The 18,808-nt window shown below is 28.7% G+C and overlaps 2 protein-coding genes across 4 annotated transcripts in view; one reads left to right on the top strand and one right to left on the bottom strand.

The window, feature by feature from the left end:
• LOC130665275 (SKI family transcriptional corepressor 2) overlaps positions 1–8,665 on the top strand; it is an 81,679-nt gene extending 73,014 nt beyond the window's left edge. For both annotated transcript variants that reach the window (XM_057465604.1, XM_057465600.1), the window contains exons 6-7: positions 1,041–1,170; positions 8,422–8,665. In XM_057465604.1, the coding sequence (XP_057321587.1) occupies positions 1,041–1,170; positions 8,422–8,522 (231 nt within the window). In that variant the 3' untranslated portion in view covers positions 8,523–8,665. The remainder of the gene's footprint in view (positions 1–1,040; positions 1,171–8,421) is intronic.
• On the bottom strand, positions 2,551–3,594 carry LOC130665287 (diuretic hormone class 2-like). Of its 2 annotated transcripts, none has more exons than XM_057465614.1 (3): positions 3,193–3,594; positions 2,994–3,104; positions 2,551–2,824 (listed from the first exon to the last, which is right to left on the bottom strand). In XM_057465614.1, the coding sequence occupies exons 1-3, from the start codon at positions 3,273–3,275 to the stop codon at positions 2,704–2,706; spliced, it is 315 nt and encodes a 104-aa protein (XP_057321597.1). In that variant the 5' UTR covers positions 3,276–3,594; the 3' UTR covers positions 2,551–2,703. The 2 variants fall into 2 exon arrangements, with proteins under 2 accessions (XP_057321597.1, XP_057321604.1); XM_057465621.1 differs by having other exon boundaries at positions 2,994–3,101.
• Positions 8,666–18,808: the final 10,143 nt, after the last annotated feature.

Here is an 18,808-nt window from a genome sequence, read left to right as displayed (position 1 = left end):
GGAAATTTTTCTTGAAATTTCAGTCTCTCCTCTACCGTGCGTTTAGTTTTGTTCCCGACTACTCGTTATAAGCCTGTTTTATTTAATATGATTTTAAATGTCATATTTACGTTTTGTTACATACGTCAGTATCCCGATTTTTCTAGTGCTTATGGCGCTGAAATAAATACTTATCTTTTTATACAAATAATAATTGTACTGGAAAAAATTATAATGACAACGGTATTAATTACAGTAATAATAATAATAATTGTTATTGATCAACATAATGCTCAATAAAACTTTTAAATTGTAACAGAAGCTTTAATTGTAATTAATCATTACAATTATCAACAATAAATTATATTTTACTTAATATTTATTAAATTATTATCCGCGAAAGATCGATAGTAAATTTTCATAATTAATTTTGATATTTTGTTCCTATTGTTAGTTTATAATTTCGAGAATTTTAACGAAGGCTTATAACGGGATGTCTGGTACGAAACTCAAAAAAGTGGTTAAGTAGGGAAGCTGTTTGGACTCAGTACCTGCCGATTGAGGGGAAGAGGCTTATAACGGGCAGGCTTATGACGGGTAGTCAACTAAAGATAGAAAGAAACAGTACTGGTTACTGTTCTGCGCATTAATCGACGAAAAATATAGGGAAAAATACATGTTAATATGACTGATTGATTTCAGATCAGGAGTAAGTCATTGCTTAGCTCGTACTATTACTTTTTAAACAGTAACCAGTGCTGTGCTACACAGTAAATGAAACATATAACTGTTTACTGTCAAAATAGTCGTCGTTCATAGTTCAAGAATATACAAACTTCTCAGCACAGCTCTTGCTGTATAGAATGCGAGAGCTTACTGCTTAGTGACAGGAATGGTTACTGAGATCTCGTAGTTCCCATTAACGTCCAGAACAGTACTCAGTCCTGTTTTGACATGAACTATTACTAAACTTATATGTGTCTTTACTATTCCTGACACTTCAGATATATGTGTCTGATAGTGTAATTGGAAATTGAAAAAATTTTTTGTTTTATTCACAGGAACGAGAAGCGGAAAAAATATCTGAAGAGAGTGCAACAATTAATGACGTAAAACCAACTGTTCCATCACCAAAAGCGTTGGATAATTGGAATGCAAATACATTTTACCGAAATATAAATGTAATGAAAAGTAAGTAAATTAAAAAAAAAAAAAAACAGTTTCAATTATTATTATTTAATTAAAGTTCTCTTTGACTATACTTAATTTCGATACTTGAAAGTAAAACAATAAAGCATGTCCAAGTTGCCGTTTAATCAGTGTAATTAGTCAGAACTGAAGTGTTTACTGGAGAGATGATGAGAGGCGTTTGATATCACTGCAGAGTGATAACGAGGCAGTCGGCTGTCTTTCAGAAAAGCTCCCTTGCTCAAATTTGCTATACAGGGGCGGGATTAAATGTTCTTAAGCTGCGCACGCGTTTCAAATAAATCTGTGACGATAAGATAATTCTCTCTTGGATTTTACCGAGTATATAATCATCAGATAGTATAATCACTTATATAGTTATTAGTCGTAACTGTAACAGTACTCTAATGAGTAATAAATTAACTAATATTATTATTAAATTTTTGTAATTTAATGATTTTTCATTTTCTTTTTTGGTATTAATTATTTATTAAGTGACACGCTTAGATATCCGTGGATAAAATATCCGCGACAAAATATACGCGGACAAAAAACCTGTATACAAAATAACCGTGAAAAAATTCAATTGATTAAATATTTGTCGATAAAAATTCAATTGATCAAATATATATCGGTATTCTGTCCATAGATATTTAATTGCACACTCAAAAAATTAGTGAAAAAATGGCGCTATTTTTCACACCATTTTATGTGTGGGTATATTTTTGTAATTCCAAACACACAAAATTCGTGAAAAGAGAGCGATATGTTTTACACCTATTTATGAATATATCAATCATATGTATTTTCGCATGAAGTATTTAATGAATTAAATGATAAATGTTTATAAAATATGATTTTAATAACTTTCTTCTACTGTTATTTTAACTATGAAAATTTTGATCTTATGAATTCATATCTTTGGTATGTTCGTTTTCAGGATATTCTGTCCGTAGATATTTTATTCATCGGATATTATTTCCGCGGATATTTTGTCCGCGGATATGTTGTTACGCAACTATTTATTATTACACAGAAAAAAAGAATTTCTTGGCGTAAAAAATATTTTGCATTATAAACTGAAGACAAAAATTTTCTCAGGACTAGAAAAAATTTCTTGTGCAAGAGTTTTTTTCTCGGCTCTAAAAGTTTTTTTGCTTTAAGAATTTTTTTTTTCTTCAATTTATTGAAAAGTAAAAATATTCTTGGGGCGAGTTAAAATTTTAGCGCCAAAAAATTCTTTGTTCTCTGGAAAATTTACAGTCATTGTTCAAATTTTAAAGTAATTTATTATCAAAGGTATTAATCTGTAATTTATGAGTTTGTTCACAAATAATAATACTCATTTTTTTTTATTATTTTATTTATTAAAAGTCACTTAATTTACTATTTTAAAAAAATGAACATTATAAATTTTTTAAATAAAAATAGATTTTCTATTAGATATTATTTGTACATTGAAAATATGATATAAAAGTGTAGTATAAAATTAAGAGTAATTATAAAAAAATATTTGCTTTTAATTTTATTTTGTTCTTAACGCCTTCGACCTGGGCCATATATATCATTTGCCGCATACTTTCCGATTAAATGTTGACCATGCAGAGAACCGGTGTAGCCACGAGCTATTCCAAAATTAGGATAATATGAACGTTTGCTGAAAAAAAATTTAATATACTCTTATATCTTTTCAAATATTTTTTGCGTTCACATCTAAATTTAGAATACTTAGTCTAACAACTCAATACGACATGTCTATGAAGTCATAATCAGTCAATTATTTTATTATTTTATATCATATATTAATATATTTCATTTTTAAATACCTTCGTTGTAAGCCATTTAGATTAATTTCTTCTACTGTTATCTGTTTTTTTGTTTGCGAATCATCAAAGATATGATTATCCAGTGTAGAATCAAGTTTATCCACATGTCTGCTAAAAATAAAAATTTTTTTGTGTAAAACAATGAAATTTTGCGTAAGCTAAAAATTTTCCTAAAAATAATAAAAATACAAAAACTTACGGTGCCGAGTCAACAGAATCAAAAATTGCAATCATAATTGCAATTGATAAAAGTATCCACGCTAATGACAATTGTCTGTACATTTTTTATTTACTTCCGTTATATTTTTATGACAATAAAAAATTCCAATTAAAAAAAAATGCAGAATTGCTCTTCAATTTATTAAAAATTTGTTGCAGACTTATTAAATTAACGATTTAATTTATCTCATGTATATGAAGTTTAAATTTTTTTAAATATTTCAAATAAACAATGCGATAAATAGTAACACAAGATCTTCTTACTTTCAAGTGGATATATTAACTTATTAAATATTGTAAAGTACTCTTCATATATATATAAATAAATAAATATATATACATATATAAATGTTGAAAAAAATCTTATCTATACTTGGCCTCAATGAGACGACAGTGAAACTAAACGATTTTTAAATAATAGCACTTTGAATTTTTTTTTTTTTTATATAATTTCGAATGTAATCAATCTGTCGAAGAGTTTATTGTACTATGATATTATGTTATGAATGACACGAATTTATATAGTTCGAAACATAAATAAAAATACGTCATTTATTTTTCCAGCTGTAAAACACGCGTGTTAACACTAATAATTAAATATTTACGATTGCTGCTGTCAAATATTGTTTATATATTTACATTTAATCTTATCGGAAATATAGTGCTACTAAAATATGTTTAACTACTGATAATTTGAACTAAAATTTATGCTCCTATTAATTAGAGTTTTATTAATTACAAATGACCTACATCAATTTACGTCATTTATTTTTTAGCAATCGTGTACAAATCATATATACATATATATTGTAATAACTAGTAACTTATAATTAATATATCGCTTACATACAGTAAAGTAATGACACACTTAAATTAGAAATAACAATACTATAGTTTCCGCGGTAAAAAAAAAATCAAGAAAATAATTTTTATTTAGACACAAGTTACGCTATCAACCCAAGTAACACATGCTTGAGCAAGATTCTGGTGCCAGTGCCTTGAGTAAAACCTCTAGTCACTAGTGTCTTTTTCTACGTATGGGCCTTGCGCGAAATCAAGTAGCAAGAAATCGTCATCAAGACTTGTGCATGATTTGCTCAAGGCATTGTACACAAGAATATTGAAGATATCTTAGATGCGGTGCAGTTTAAAAGTTTCTGGCGCATTTCTTGCACCAGTAACTTACGGCAGGTACTCACGCATGACTTACTCAAGATCTGCTCACGACTCAAGCTCAATTTTGAGCCTTGAGCAGATCTTGAGCAAGCCATGCACAACTATTGTCAACTGTGGTCTTCCTCCAGAATTGAGTTATAATCTGGCAAGAATTTCTCGTGCAAGGCTTGCACTAGACAGCTATTGAAATCTAACTACAAGTATCTGCAGCAAGACACATAGGTAGGAAAGGACACTAACGTCTATCGAACTTGAGACCAGGCTTGTTCAAACCTTGAACAAGATTGTTATATGGAAATATCTGACTGACTGTCTCTACACTTGCGGTTCTATTCAAGAAGAGGGCATTTTTGTCTATACAAAAAAGAAGGATTTCTCGGCGGAAGAAATATTTTGCATTATGGAATGAAAACAAAAGTTTTCTTAAGACTAAAAACATTTTTTTTGCCTCAAGAAATTTTTTGTTTTCATTTCATAATGCAAGAAATTATTGGGATTAGTAAAAAATTTTCTTGGGGCGAGTAAAAATTTTCTGTGCCAAGAAATCCTTTTTTTGTGTAAATATTCAAATATTTTAAAAACAGTTTCAATTTTGATATAATATATATTATATATACATATATATATTTATATATATATTTAAATTTTGACACACTTCAATGCAGTTAAACATTTAATAATTATATTTATTTCTCATTAAATTTAATGTTTATATAAATAAAATTAATTATTTCCTGATAATAAAATTTATTTAATATCACATTATAATAATTTGTTAAATACTACTAATAATTTATATTATTTGTCGTTATCGTAGTAATTAGTTTGATTTGTTTTTTTTTTACTATCAGTTATTATTGTCATTATTAATTCCGGTTCAAGTACTATTTGTTTCCAATGACTATTAATGACTATGATATATTATTGATGCAAGGTAACTTTGATTTAATGAATATAAATAAATTAAATCTTGATTATTAATTATGTTCTATTTTTATTATTTTTACTTTTCGTGCATATAAATATATATAAAATATATTTCGATATTTCAAAATCGTAATTATTAAATTCAAAAACAAATTTCAATTTTACATAAAATTAAAACCGATATCTCTGTATCTTAGTAAATATTTCTTTCATTTGCTTATTGTTAATTTTATTATTTACGTTATCACGGTAAAAAATCGGAAGTGATTATAAATTTTATTTCCATCCGAATTCTCTTCGTCACTCAAAGTTCTGGAGTTTTTGCAAAAAATCGCTCCGCATACGGAATGAAAAGGGAGTTTTTTTTCAACGAAGAGATTTCGGGTGATATAGATTTTAATGCAACTCGAATTTACTTTGATTTACTCTCGAATTTTTTACAACAGATTTATTTATTTTAATTACCATAATATAACGATAGATAATAAGATAACATACTTATTTATCACGACATTGGCCTTGTGAATAAATACCATTTTTATGACGTAAAAAATTAACTATTTACACTAATGGCACATCAAAAATTTTATATTTACTATGTAATCATAATCAAAAGCACGTAAAAATATTATTTTACGATAAATACAGGTGTCACGTTGAACAATAAATTATTGGAATATAATAAGAAACTTTTATGACGCTTACATAAATTAATATATATTACTTCCGTCATCTATTGAACTCATAAAAATATGATATATATTTATTATGTAAATAATCTGATTAAAAAAAAAATGCATGCAAATTTTTTTTATTCATATTTACAGGCCTTTAAATTACACCAAATATTGTGCAGGGAAAAAAACGGATCTCAAAATTTAGTTATGATTACTATGTGGAAAGTAACCGGAAATTACACGGAAAGAATTTCCGTATGAATATTGCCATGTTATTTATTCTAAAAATTACTCTAAATCGAGTAATCTTGGGCCATTACGACTTTTTACTTTCGAAGTTTGAAATTTCACTCTTTCAGTGAGTAAAAATCAATCAGATTAATTTTTACTCACAATTGCGAGTAAAAATTACACCTAGCGGCTGTCTCAATAAAAATTTTCTCTAATTTAATTTTTACTCGTAGGTTATGATAAAAAGTTGATGATTCGATTTATAAAATTTATATTGAATTACAATAAAAATTACAATTAATAGGTTGAAATTTCCATAAAAAAATCTAATAACCATCTAATTGCCTTAGAATATGACTTAAAATAAATATTTTGAAAAAGAATAAAAAAAAAATTACTCTTATTGTGTTGAAAAAGAAAAGATACAAATTTTTTTTTAATTTTAAAATAAATATTAAGTTATAGAGATTTACAGAGATCGTCTTTTTTTCCAAGTCTACGTTTGTGTGCGTAACGTGTAAGTTGTCGCGAGCAAAATAAAAGACATTTAATTGAAGCCGATATTAACCGAAGATTAACGGAGACTACTGAAATATTACCCTGCAGTTTAGAGTAAAAATTACTCCCATAGATAAGAAAATTTATTCGAGTTATAAGCAGTTTTTCATCAAACAGTTAATGGGTTTAAAAGAATGGTATATTAGGAAGTAAAAATTAATCACATGGAGTAAAAATTGATAGATTGAGATGAGATATTCACAATAATCGATTAAATATAATACTTTTAAAAAATTACTCAGTAGTAGAGTAAAACATAGTCTAGCAACGTTAATATTTAAACAAAAAATATTAAATTTAAAACAAAAAATACCAATTTTTTGCAACGGCCCAGGATTACTCGAAATTACAGAGTAATTTTTATCAAAAAATTCTTTCCGTGTACTAATAAGATCCGATAGCTTTTACTTTTAGCAGAAGTGAAAAATTACTATTCCATATGTAAAAGATACAAATACTATGTAATTTATCCATAAAATTAATGTAGTTATTGATTAAGTAGTTGAAAATGTTATCGAAATTACAATGAGTAACACTAATTAGAGGAGAGGAAAGGGCAAAACGGGGTACTTAAGGGAATACTAAGTTTTCGAGGTCTCAAATACGTTCCCGGGTCAAAAATGAAACTCGATTTAGCCTTGGTCGTCTGAAATCGTGACTAAGTAAGACCAGTTAAGTCGAAACCAAGGCGAATTTGGGTGAGTTCGCCTTGGTTTCGACTTAACTGGTCTCACTTAGTCACGATTTAAGACGACCAAGTCTAAATCATGTTTTATTTTTGACCAGGGTTATTTTTATTGATATGCAAAGTAAATAAAAAAAATTTTAAGTTGCGGTTAAAAAAAAAAAAGATCATGTTTGTGGGCAAAATGGAGTAGTTTCTAAAAAAGATGAAAAAAAAAAAATTTATGGACGTTAAATAAATTAAATTTTTTTACAAGTAACTTACATAAAGAAAAATTACGCATTTTACATAATTGTTGGGTACAAAGGAAAAAAAAAAGAATTTTTTAATAGTTTCTATCATAAAACAAAAGTCATTACTATTTTTCGACTGAAACTCGATTTTTGAAAAAGTATTAATTTTCATCCAAGTTTTTCTCTCAAACTTAACCTCAAACCGCAAAACTAAGAACGAGGCTCGATGCATTATAAACCAGCAGTCTACGTTTTGATTTTTGAAAAATATTAATTTGCTTAAGAGAAAAACGTGGACAAAGTTTCCATTTACTGCGCAAGTACAACAAGGATAGTTTCGTTTGTTGACTTGGGTGTTATAGAGAAAAAAGTTCAGACCCCTCTGAACCAAAAATATACAAAATAATGCTCAATTATATTTACTACAGCTATTTTGAAATGTTTGAAAAACATTTAAAACAAAACCATTTTTATTATGAAATTTTGGGGGTACCTCGTTTTGCCCTTCGCTCCCCTAAATATATTTAAATAAATAAATAAGAGAAAACGGAATAGTTTCAAAAAAGTAGACTAAACAGTCGAAATATTACACGAATGGATAAATTACGCCACGGATTTTGAACACCGCTATTTCGCACTACACGCCCGTGTTAAGTTTTCGGGCGCCATTTTCGTACCAAAGTTTTTTACAGTCTATAATTAATAACTTTATATTGTTACAGATGCAGAAACACGTGAGTTAACCATTCCAGATTGTTCGGCTTGTCGACCGAAAACAATATTTTATGATTTAGTAAACAATAATCCAACTTCAACGAATTAATATAAAATAATAATAATAAAGATGATAATTATTATTTAACCATAACAAAAAAATTAACTATGCAATTGAATACATTAAATAAAAATTTTTATTATTTACTTAATAAATTTTTCAAATTATATAGAAATTAAAATCTTAAAAAATTCGAGTGATAAAATTTTAGTTTCAAATTGAAAATAATACATTTTAAATAAAAATTAATTTCTTAATTTCTCTAGTCATCATTCTAGTCATTGATAATATATGAATATAAAGAATATATTTATTAACCTGTAGATATCATTACTATTGTAAATATTATCTCAAGTGTAGTAGTAATAAAAAAAAATAATGATTAATAATAAAAAATAATTAAATTTCGATCTTGATTACGGCTTATTCTACACAATTTACGTAAACTTATAAAAAAATTTTATTTCATTATTTATGAGCTTTCTGTAGACTCAAATCGATTATTAATAATTTATATATATAGTATTAAAAATAAATAAATCTAGAGTATTATTAAAAAAAAAATGTATGAAAAATCGAGAAATTAAATAAATTCTCAGTAAGCTCATATTAGCAATCAAATTGTAAGTGATAAACTGCCGAGTGTAGGTAAATCAATCGAATAATTTTTATGTAATGTGATTAAACCAATTTATTAATCGTAATAATAATGATAATAATGACTATCATTGTTAATATTATTTATCAATAAATATTATTACTTATTCATAATGTTAGACATACATTATAGATAAATAACACTAATGTTAATTATCTGTATCTTATATATAAATGTAATAAAAATTATAATAAAATCGTTATCGTATCGTAAATCTCATATATTGAATAATTATAAAAATTGTTAAAATTTAGTAGGCATAAGAAACCTTCTCAATTAATTCTGTTTGTAAATCTCAACGAAAGAAGATTTTTTAATAATACAGTGGAAGGAGTGACGGGTCTCGAACTCACGACCGTCATGTTATGAATCACATCCGCTGTCCACTAGGCTGACCAATCTCATTTAGTTTACGATGATTTTTAACATGTTTTGAAAACTCAGGGTTTTAAAAAATAAAATATTATTTGAATTCAATCTTGATTCGGTTATTAGATTTTTTTTCTTAAATAAATTAAAATAATTATAGCTATCAATTACAAGCAAATTTAACAATGAAATTAATCTTAATTATTAATTGAAAAAAAATGCAAATTTATTTATTATCATAACCAATTTGGCAAGAATTTATTAATTCAATTGTTCTTGTAATTCGAAAAAAAAAAATTTATTTAAATTATTTTTTAGAAAAAATAGTATATTACACACCTAGGGAAGTAAAGTAAGAAATGTCTCAGATCACATGTAATTCAACAAACATGTGATCTGAGGCTTTCTTATTTACTTCCCGAGGAGTGTACACTATTTTTCTCCTCGGCGGAGGCGGAAAGCGGCAAGTTCGTTTTGCACAGCGGGACGAAAGTTGACGCTTTCCGCCCGGAGGTGAGAAAAAAGATTAATTTTAATTATTAATTGAACCAAAAATTAGAAATTCAATATATTTTAATCATCGATAAAAAAATCATAGCTTTAGCTACTATCGTCAAAATAAAAATAAACGTTTAATTAATTAAATTTTTTCCAAATTCATTTAATCCATTCATGAAAATCAGGTGGGTTAAAATTGATGAGCTTCAAAAAAATTTTTGACAAACGTTTTATTTGGATCTCATGTGCATCTGGTCTTTTACGCAGCACTAAGGATAACACGGAATGATTTAACCCTAACATTAAAATTCCTAAAATATCTAATTCAACGAAATTTTCATCCTGATGTTCGTCAAGCGTTTATGAAGGCTACACGCCAATTTTATACTATTTCTTCTTTATGGTTCACATGGATAAAATTCGAAGAAAAGTTAGGGAATACCCAAGAAATTAGGGAAATATATACCACCTGGTTGGAATACCGTCCAATGGCCAACATATATTACGTCTTTGCGAAATTCGATGTTTACCTTGATTTCCCATGGGAATCTGCACCATGTCAAAATGGGAATCCAGATACCCATGGTTTCCTACATGAATTCAAATATAAATCCATATACTCATATCAATTCCTATGGATAATTTATAAAATCCATACTTTTCTACATGGTCATGTATGCTCATGCCAAGTCATTCTCATTCATGCGGTACAATGCATGATTGTTAATTTTTCGCTATACATAGTCGTGCATGATTGGGAATGAATTGACATGCTCCATGCATGTTCCATTCATGATTAAGCATGGACATGCATGAGTATTTCACGAATCATAGGGACTATTCTTTCCTGATCATGCATGATCGTCCATGATTGAACAAAACGTCGCATGATCACGCAGGAATCATGAAAATTTATGTCTGGATCATGCACGACCATCCCTGAATCGCGATCGCGCATGATCGTCCATGACGATTTTTTCCTGGGAAACAAGTCTAATATTTTTTAACGGAAACTTTTGATTTTTGAAATAGCTTAACAAAAAAAAAATCGAAACAATGCTCAATTATATTTGCAAAAGTTATTTTAGAATATTTAAAAAACAAACTGTTTTTATAAAATTTGGAGATACCCCGTTTTCGACCACTTTTGAACCCGACCCCTGTTGATTTGGCTGAAAATTTTTTTTTCTTCTCTACGCCATTAAAATAATTTTTCAGGAAATTTTCAAATTTTTTTACCTTTACCCGAGAAAAGTTATCAGTTAATATAAAAAAGGTTTTTATTTTTTGGAATAGCCATTAACTTCTTTAAAAATTGACTATTTGGGACGTTTTTTTTTTTTTTTTTTAATATTTTTAAATGCTTCAAATGAAACATTATTAAATTTTAGTTAAAACTCGAAACTAAAATTAATTTTGATGATTTTGCGAAAGATAAATTAATTATAAAAAATTTATCAATGCCCAGACCGCACCACGAGGAGGTATCATCAATTGCGATCCGCACACATGAAAAAAGAGGATTAGTCAATGATTGTTTTAAGTAAAAATAATTAAATTTTCACTGAACTCAATTAATGACTCAACTCTTTTATCGCGTATTAAATCATTTTCTAGAAGGTATATACATACATACAAAAAAATATTTACAAGTATAAACAAAATGGTTGTTTACATTATCGAGCAAAAGCCAGACATAATCTCGTGGATACGGACAACTGGTTCCAAACTTCTCAATCGCCGTTTTTGAAGAGCTGGCTTCACTTCCTTCGGAACCGTGATCAGCTCCACCTCCTTCTCTACGATGACGGGCTGTGGTAACGGGACCTTCCTCTGAATGGGAACCATTTTCGTCTTGATGTTGACGGTAATGGTTGCCCTCACTCTTTGGTAGCTCACTGGGCGGAAGTTTATATTTCCGTCCATCTCACAATCAAGTAAAGAAGTTGTTGCGACTCCATTTACTTCTTCAATTTTTGCTCTTTTTGATTGAGCATCAGGCTCAACGTCAAAAGTCTCGGCACTCCGTTTGAATCCAGTCTTAACATCGCATGGACTTGAAACAGCGAACTGTACACTCATGATGACAATGAATTTTCAAAATGTAAAAACTTTTGAAGATTTTATTTAAAACCAAAGACAACTTGGTTGAAAGTTTGAAACTAAATGATGTTAAAATTTTTGGGACCGGGGTTTATATACTGCAATATACTTTAGGGAGGGGATTTTGTATTCAGTTGCACTTAAATTTCAGTAATTAGATTTTAATAGTAAAGGTCAATGAATACTTTACATTATTCATTACCTTCCCATTTGGACCTATCTTAAAATTAATCCTAAAAGTTTGTGTAGATAAGAAAAGAGACTATTTGGAGACATATATATTTATACCCGTATATGTCTGCTGCTTTTTCTAGCTAAGGGTGCATCGTAATTAGGTACAGGTATAGATTATTTAAGGTAGTAATATTTTTAAACCATTAAGTATAAAGTACATTGTTTGTATAGTATTATCTATTGACTAAAATACATGTATTTGTATACATCGTTATATATAACTTAAATACTTCATGTCTGGTGACTATGGTGAGAAATTGGTAATTAAATTAGTATTCAAACGTTTATGAAAATCCATTCCGTGAAAGACAAATTTTACAATTTTTTGTACTAAAAATGGTTTGATAAAATTCCATAAGTTTTCATTGAATTCCAAAAAATTTTAGAGACAGTATTTGTTGTTGAAAAAAATTATTAGATTTAAAAAAAAACCAAACAAATGTTCCGAGTATATACGTATGTGTTCTAAACGATAATGCATCCAAAGCTGCATCTAAATGCTGCAATCTACTGCGCTGACAAATAAAAATTTATTAACTTTGAAATCAGAAAAATTTTTTTTTTCCAGTCTCGATCAATGAGTTTGATGTAATTTACAAATTTGCTCGTTAACAAAAACAATTTTTAGTTGAGAAAGATGAATTTTTTTCAAAATAATAATTTCTTCTGTTCAATTTTTCTGTATTCAGACAAAGCATTGCACAGATCATTTTTTAGAATTCATAGCGTATGTATTTTTTGGAGTATTTGATTGACTATTTCTTTTTAATCTAATAATTTTTTTCAACAACAAATACTGTCTCTAAAATTATATGGAATTCAATGAAAACTTATGGCATTTTATCAGACCATTTTTAGTAAAAAATATTGTAAAATTCTTCTTTCACCGAATGGATTTCCATGAAGTATTTAAGTTACATATAAGGGTGTTTTGTATACATGTATTTTAGTCAATAGATAATACTATACAAACAATATACTTAACATTCAATGGTTTTAAAGTGTAATTACCTTCAATGATCTGTACCTATACCTGAAAACAATGCACTCTTTGCTAGAAGAAGCAGCAGACATACGGGTATAATTGTCTCCGAATAGTCCCTTTTTTTATCTATGCTAATCCTTAGGATTAATATTAATATGGGTACGAATGGGAAAGTAATAAATGTAAAGTATTTTAACGAGCCCTTCCATTAAAATCTGGTTACTGAAATTTGAGTGCAACTGGATACAAAATCCCCTCCCTAAAGTATATTGCAGTATATAAACCCCGGTCCCAAAAATTTTAACATCATTTAGTTTCAAACTTTCAACCAAGTTGTCTTTGGTTTTAAATAAAATCTTCAAAAGTTTTTACATTTTGAAAATTCATTGTCATCATGAGTGTACAGTTCGCTGTTTCAAGTCCATGCGATGTTAAGACTGGATTCAAACGGAGTGCCGAGACTTTTGACGTTGAGCCTGATGCTCAATCAAAAAGAGCAAAAATTGAAGAAGTAAATGGAGTCGCAACAACTTCTTTACTTGATTGTGAGATGGACGGAAATATAAACTTCCGCCCAGTGAGCTACCAAAGAGTGAGGGCAACCATTACCGTCAACATCAAGACGAAAATGGTTCCCATTCAGAGGAAGGTCCCGTTGCCACAGCCCGTCATCGTAGAGAAGGAGGTGGAGCTGATCACGGTTCCGAAGGAAGTGAAGCCAGCTCTTCAAAAACGGCGATTGAGAAGTTTGGAACCAGTTGTCCGTATCCACGAGATTATGTCTGGCTTTTGCTCGATAATGTAAACAACCATTTTGTTTATACTTGTAAATATTTTTTTGTATGTATGTATATACCTTCTAGAAAATGATTTAATACGCGATAAAAGAGTTGAGTCATTAATTGAGTTCAGTGAAAATTTAATTATTTTTACTTAAAACAATCATTGACTAATCCTCTTTTTTCATGTGTGCGGATCGCAATTGATGATACCTCCTCGTGGTGCGGTCTGGGCATTGATAAATTTTTTATAAATTTATTTATCTTTGGCTTAATCATCAAACTTAATTTTAGTTTGGATTTTGAACTAAAATTTAATAATGTTTCATTTAATAACATTTCATACATCTTTGATGTCATTGAAGTGTACTAAAAATAGTATCTTAGGACATAAAGCGGCTGAGGCAGCCGTTCGGCACACGCGTGGCTCGGGCGATCACCGAAGTTAAGTAGCATTGAGCATGGCCACTACTTGGCTGGGTGACCGTTTAGCCACGCGTTGGGTTCGAACGAAGGTCTCTGACCGTTAGGCGCGGGATGAAGATCCAGTGATCGGTAAAATGGGAATTTTATCGACCAATGGAGCTTCACCCAAACCGAACTGTACTGGCAATGGTTTTCTCTGTGGTTTTCCTTGCCCCTAGACCCCCACAGCCAAGGTGGAGGATAGGGTATCACCGTAATGGTACAGTACAGTATAAGCACAAGTCGGGCCACAGCCGCACAATGAAAAGCAGATAAAAGAAAGGAAGCAGTTGCGATGTAAAGGCAAAAAGTGTAAAAGGTCGTACATGCGGCTATACACTGGAACAATTATTCATTAATTCATTCATTAGTATCTTAGGACATCAATTATATATATGACTTTTATATAAACAAAAAAATAAATAAAATAATGCTTAAATAAACTAAATTTACTAAAGATTACTTTGAATTTCAAGTATAAGATTAAATGTATCCCTCCGAAAAGTTAACAATAGAATCTTTGAAAAGTATCTCCAGAAAACATCATCCCGACTAATGTTCCGAGAAATTGAGTTTACAAATAAAGACATTTCCTTATCATCTCAAAGCAAATCACAATTCAGTAATATATGACACTCCGTTTGTGTTTAATATAACATTTAAAGATGGCAAGGAAATCTATAATTGAGTGAAATAAAATCAAAAAAATAATTATTTCCAATTATCATAAAAAAAATTGTTTATTCATCTTATAAAAGAGTCGAAATAAATAGCAATGTACGTTTATAAATATAAAAAGTTCCTCTTGACAATAGAACGATTCTAAGCGGGTATTTAATATTTTGATTGCGGCAGGTAAGCCGCTTATATTGATGCTCCCTCTACTCTGCATTTACCGTCCCCTAGTTAGACGATCATTTTAAAAAATTTATCCTTACAGGAAAAAATGTAAAAAAACAGATCTCTTATCGAAAAGAAATGATCTCGGTCTTTGTTACACTTCTTATTGAATGTAATTATCATTTTTTTCAATTCTGTTTCGGAAACAAAATAAAAAATAATTGTAATTTGAAATTATTATTAAACAACCGTTCAAAATTACTTATCAATAAAACTTGAAATTGAAAATAATTTTTTTTTTAGTGTGTCCGTAGTGGGTCAATTTTTTTCTAATTATTAAACTGATTATTATAAATGTTCGAGTTTCCAAACTTTGATTAAGTTTTTAATTTTAACATGGGTTTAAATCTGGTCAATAAAATCCGGTGCTAGAAAATGTAATTCAATTGAGAATTTAATTGTCTATAAAGTAAAAATAATTTTTTTAATGCAGTATCTGGACGGTGGAGAGAAGTATTGCTATAAAAAATTAGTAATTATAAAAAACAATTTTTTTTTAAACCCAGTAATAATCTCTACTTCTATAGACATAAACTTTTTATAATTCATGTATTAGGATTTATTTTAATATCATACTTGTATTTATGTAAAAAAAATAGTTTAAGAAAAAAAAATATCTAGAAAATTATTTTCGTTGAAAAATCTGTGAAAAACCTAAAAAATCGTAAAATTTCTAATGATCTAGAAAAATAATTATCCGAAATTTTTGAGTAAATGCACTGTAAAAAATTGGCGGGGTGAACGCGGAGTAAATTCGGAGTACATGCAGAGCAGATGACTGTCTATTTATTTAATCCTCTTAAAGCGAAATTTCTTCCGAAGGGAAGTTTAACTTAATAGTGAAGTTCTGGTTCAGAGTGAAATTCACTTTTAAAAGAAGTTAATTTGGAATGAATCCGGATTTAAATAAAATCCGTAATCAGTCCGAATTCAGTCCTGATTTTTTACAGTGTATTAAGTATTAAGTAAAATTATGTTAAAGTATTTTTGGCGGCTAACGAAAGTGTCGAAAAACTATTTACAGGTCTTGGAGATACACGACAAAAAAAAACTTGTTTAAGAAAAGTATACGAGGGTGATATTATGATGATAGTATTCCTTGTTACCGTGTCGGTGACCAAACTCCCATGGGTAATATGGGATACAATTATGGCTAAAGAATGGAGAGAGTCATGTATTGTGCAACATATTCTACACCCCTGTCAGTTAAATCACGTCTCAGGGTTGGTTAACTCTACAAATGATTGTGCGAATAGAATTTTATCGTCTTTTTGTATTATAAATTACACATAAATAAATACATTTTTCTTTTTTTTTTATTATATATGAGATACTTCATATATTACAAGTATCTGGAGATGAATCTTCTATCATACGGTGGGTTAGTAAATTTTATCAAAAAATAAAATCATTTAATTTAACATTTAAAAATTTTCTGTTGCTTATAATGAGCATTAAATTTAGAAAGTTTGTTTCAGAAATTTTTTCAGAGCTCAACGAACCTGAGAAACAAAAATCAACCAGAAAAAATACCCTTTCGATTTTCCAAAATTGATATCGTAACTTGAAAAGTTATTTTCTACCTGAGTCGAAAACTCAGATTTAGACGATAAAACTCGATTTAGACGTGGTATACCGAGTCAAAACTAAGAGCCAATTTTCACAAGACAAACTCGAATTTCTAACTTCCCGCCAAGAAAATTGAAAATTTTCAAAAAAAAAAAAAAAAGGAAGTTATTGGTTTCAGTCCGATTTTCGAAAACCGAATTTCAAACAGATCTTGACGTTTCGACGTTCTAGAGAGTTATTCTGATAAATTTAAAGATGATATCCGAGGGTATGTCAGTGTGCATGTACACAGAAAAAAAATTTGACTTGATTCAAGTGAAACATTTTTGAACCAAGAATACAAGTTTAAAAAATTCCATTTTTTTGCTTCAAGAATTTATTTCTTGGCTCAAAGAGTTTCAGGATTCTTAAATCAAGATTTGTATATGCTTGGTTCGAAAGTAAATTTTTTTTTCACACAATAAATCTAACTCTCAAACCAAGTAACAGATTTACATTTGAAATGTACTACATTTAGTACCTATAAATGGCAGGTTATAACCCGCATTTACTTATTTGGTAAGATTGTTTTAAGTATTTATTGAAAATGAGAGAGAAGTCGGTAAGTGCATATTAATTAATATGATAAATTTTGTCACAAGATGGCTCGTTAAGTTACTTCGATATTTTTTGATCGTTTGCTATCGCACACGTAACCAAAATATATTTTTTGATCCGTTAATCACGTCACTATTAGAACGGTTAGGTATTTTTTTTACCAGCTGTATCTGATCTAATATTTTTAGCTGCCGGCTATAGGCGCTAAATGTCGTACATTTCAAGTGTCTGTCACAAAAAATAACATAAGATGTTATTCTTTCCGAATAAATCAAAATATAATGTACTAAAATGTGTCTGAAATGACAACAACTCTTCCTCTTTCTAGTCTCTTTCGATCATCATATAATGTCATCTAACTTGTTCTTTAGTTTAAATCGTATTATCAGCCAAAAATTGAAAAAACACAGTTTTTAATATTTTTCTCGGATATTTCATATATTATTGCTCTGACCTAAGTCAAAACTCATTCAAATCTTGATTTTGATCACTCACATTGATTTCTGCCGCAATACATTTATTTCATTGAGCATACATAATTAGGAATACAAATTTATTCTCGTGCAGCGTGTCGTTTAGAACGCGACTGAACAGTTGTCGCCCTATAACTTCATATTTAGATATTTTTTTCTAAGGTTATGTGGCCAGAATCTGTGATTTTTTTTAATTTATTGAGACAAGTAAAAATGTTCTTGGGGCGAGTAAAAATTCTTGCGCCGAGAAATTTTTTGTACTGTGAAAAATTTACAGTCAGTGTTCAAATTTAAAAACTATTTTTTATAAAAAGTATTAGACTGTAATTTGTGAGTTTGTTCACAAACAAAAACACTTTTTTTTTTCTTTCATTTTTATTTTCATTTATTATAAGTTACTTAATTTACTATTTTAAAAAAATGAAACATTAATTTTTTTAATAAAAATAGATTTTCTATGAGACATTATTTGTACATTGAAAATATTATATAATGGTTTGGTATAAAATTAAGAGTAATTTTAAAAACAATATTTGTTTTCAATTTCATTTTTTTCTCAACGCCTTCAACCTGGACCATATATATTATTTGCCGCATTCTTTCCGATTAAATATCGACCATACAGAGAACCTGTGTAGCCACGACCTGTTCCAAAACTAGGATAATATGAACGTTTTCTGAAAAAAAATTCAATATACTCTTAT

This window comes from Microplitis mediator, chromosome 1 (genome assembly GCF_029852145.1).
Source record: "Microplitis mediator isolate UGA2020A chromosome 1, iyMicMedi2.1, whole genome shotgun sequence".
Lineage (NCBI taxonomy): Eukaryota > Metazoa > Arthropoda > Insecta > Hymenoptera > Braconidae > Microplitis > Microplitis mediator.
The sequence above is the reverse complement of the archived record's forward strand: the minus strand, read 5'-3'. Positions and strand labels throughout refer to the sequence as shown.

Coding starts and splice junctions, on each gene's coding strand:
- LOC130665287 (XM_057465614.1), bottom strand. CDS start 3,275: ATGTACAGACAATTGTCATTAGCGTGGATACTTTTATCAATTGCAATT. Junction 3,105..3,192: donor GATTCTGTTGACTCGGCACC/GTAAGTTTTTGT, acceptor TTTTATTTTTAG/CAGACATGTGGATAAACTTG. Junction 2,825..2,993: donor CTAAATGGCTTACAACGAAG/GTATTTAAAAAT, acceptor ATTTTTTTTCAG/CAAACGTTCATATTATCCTA.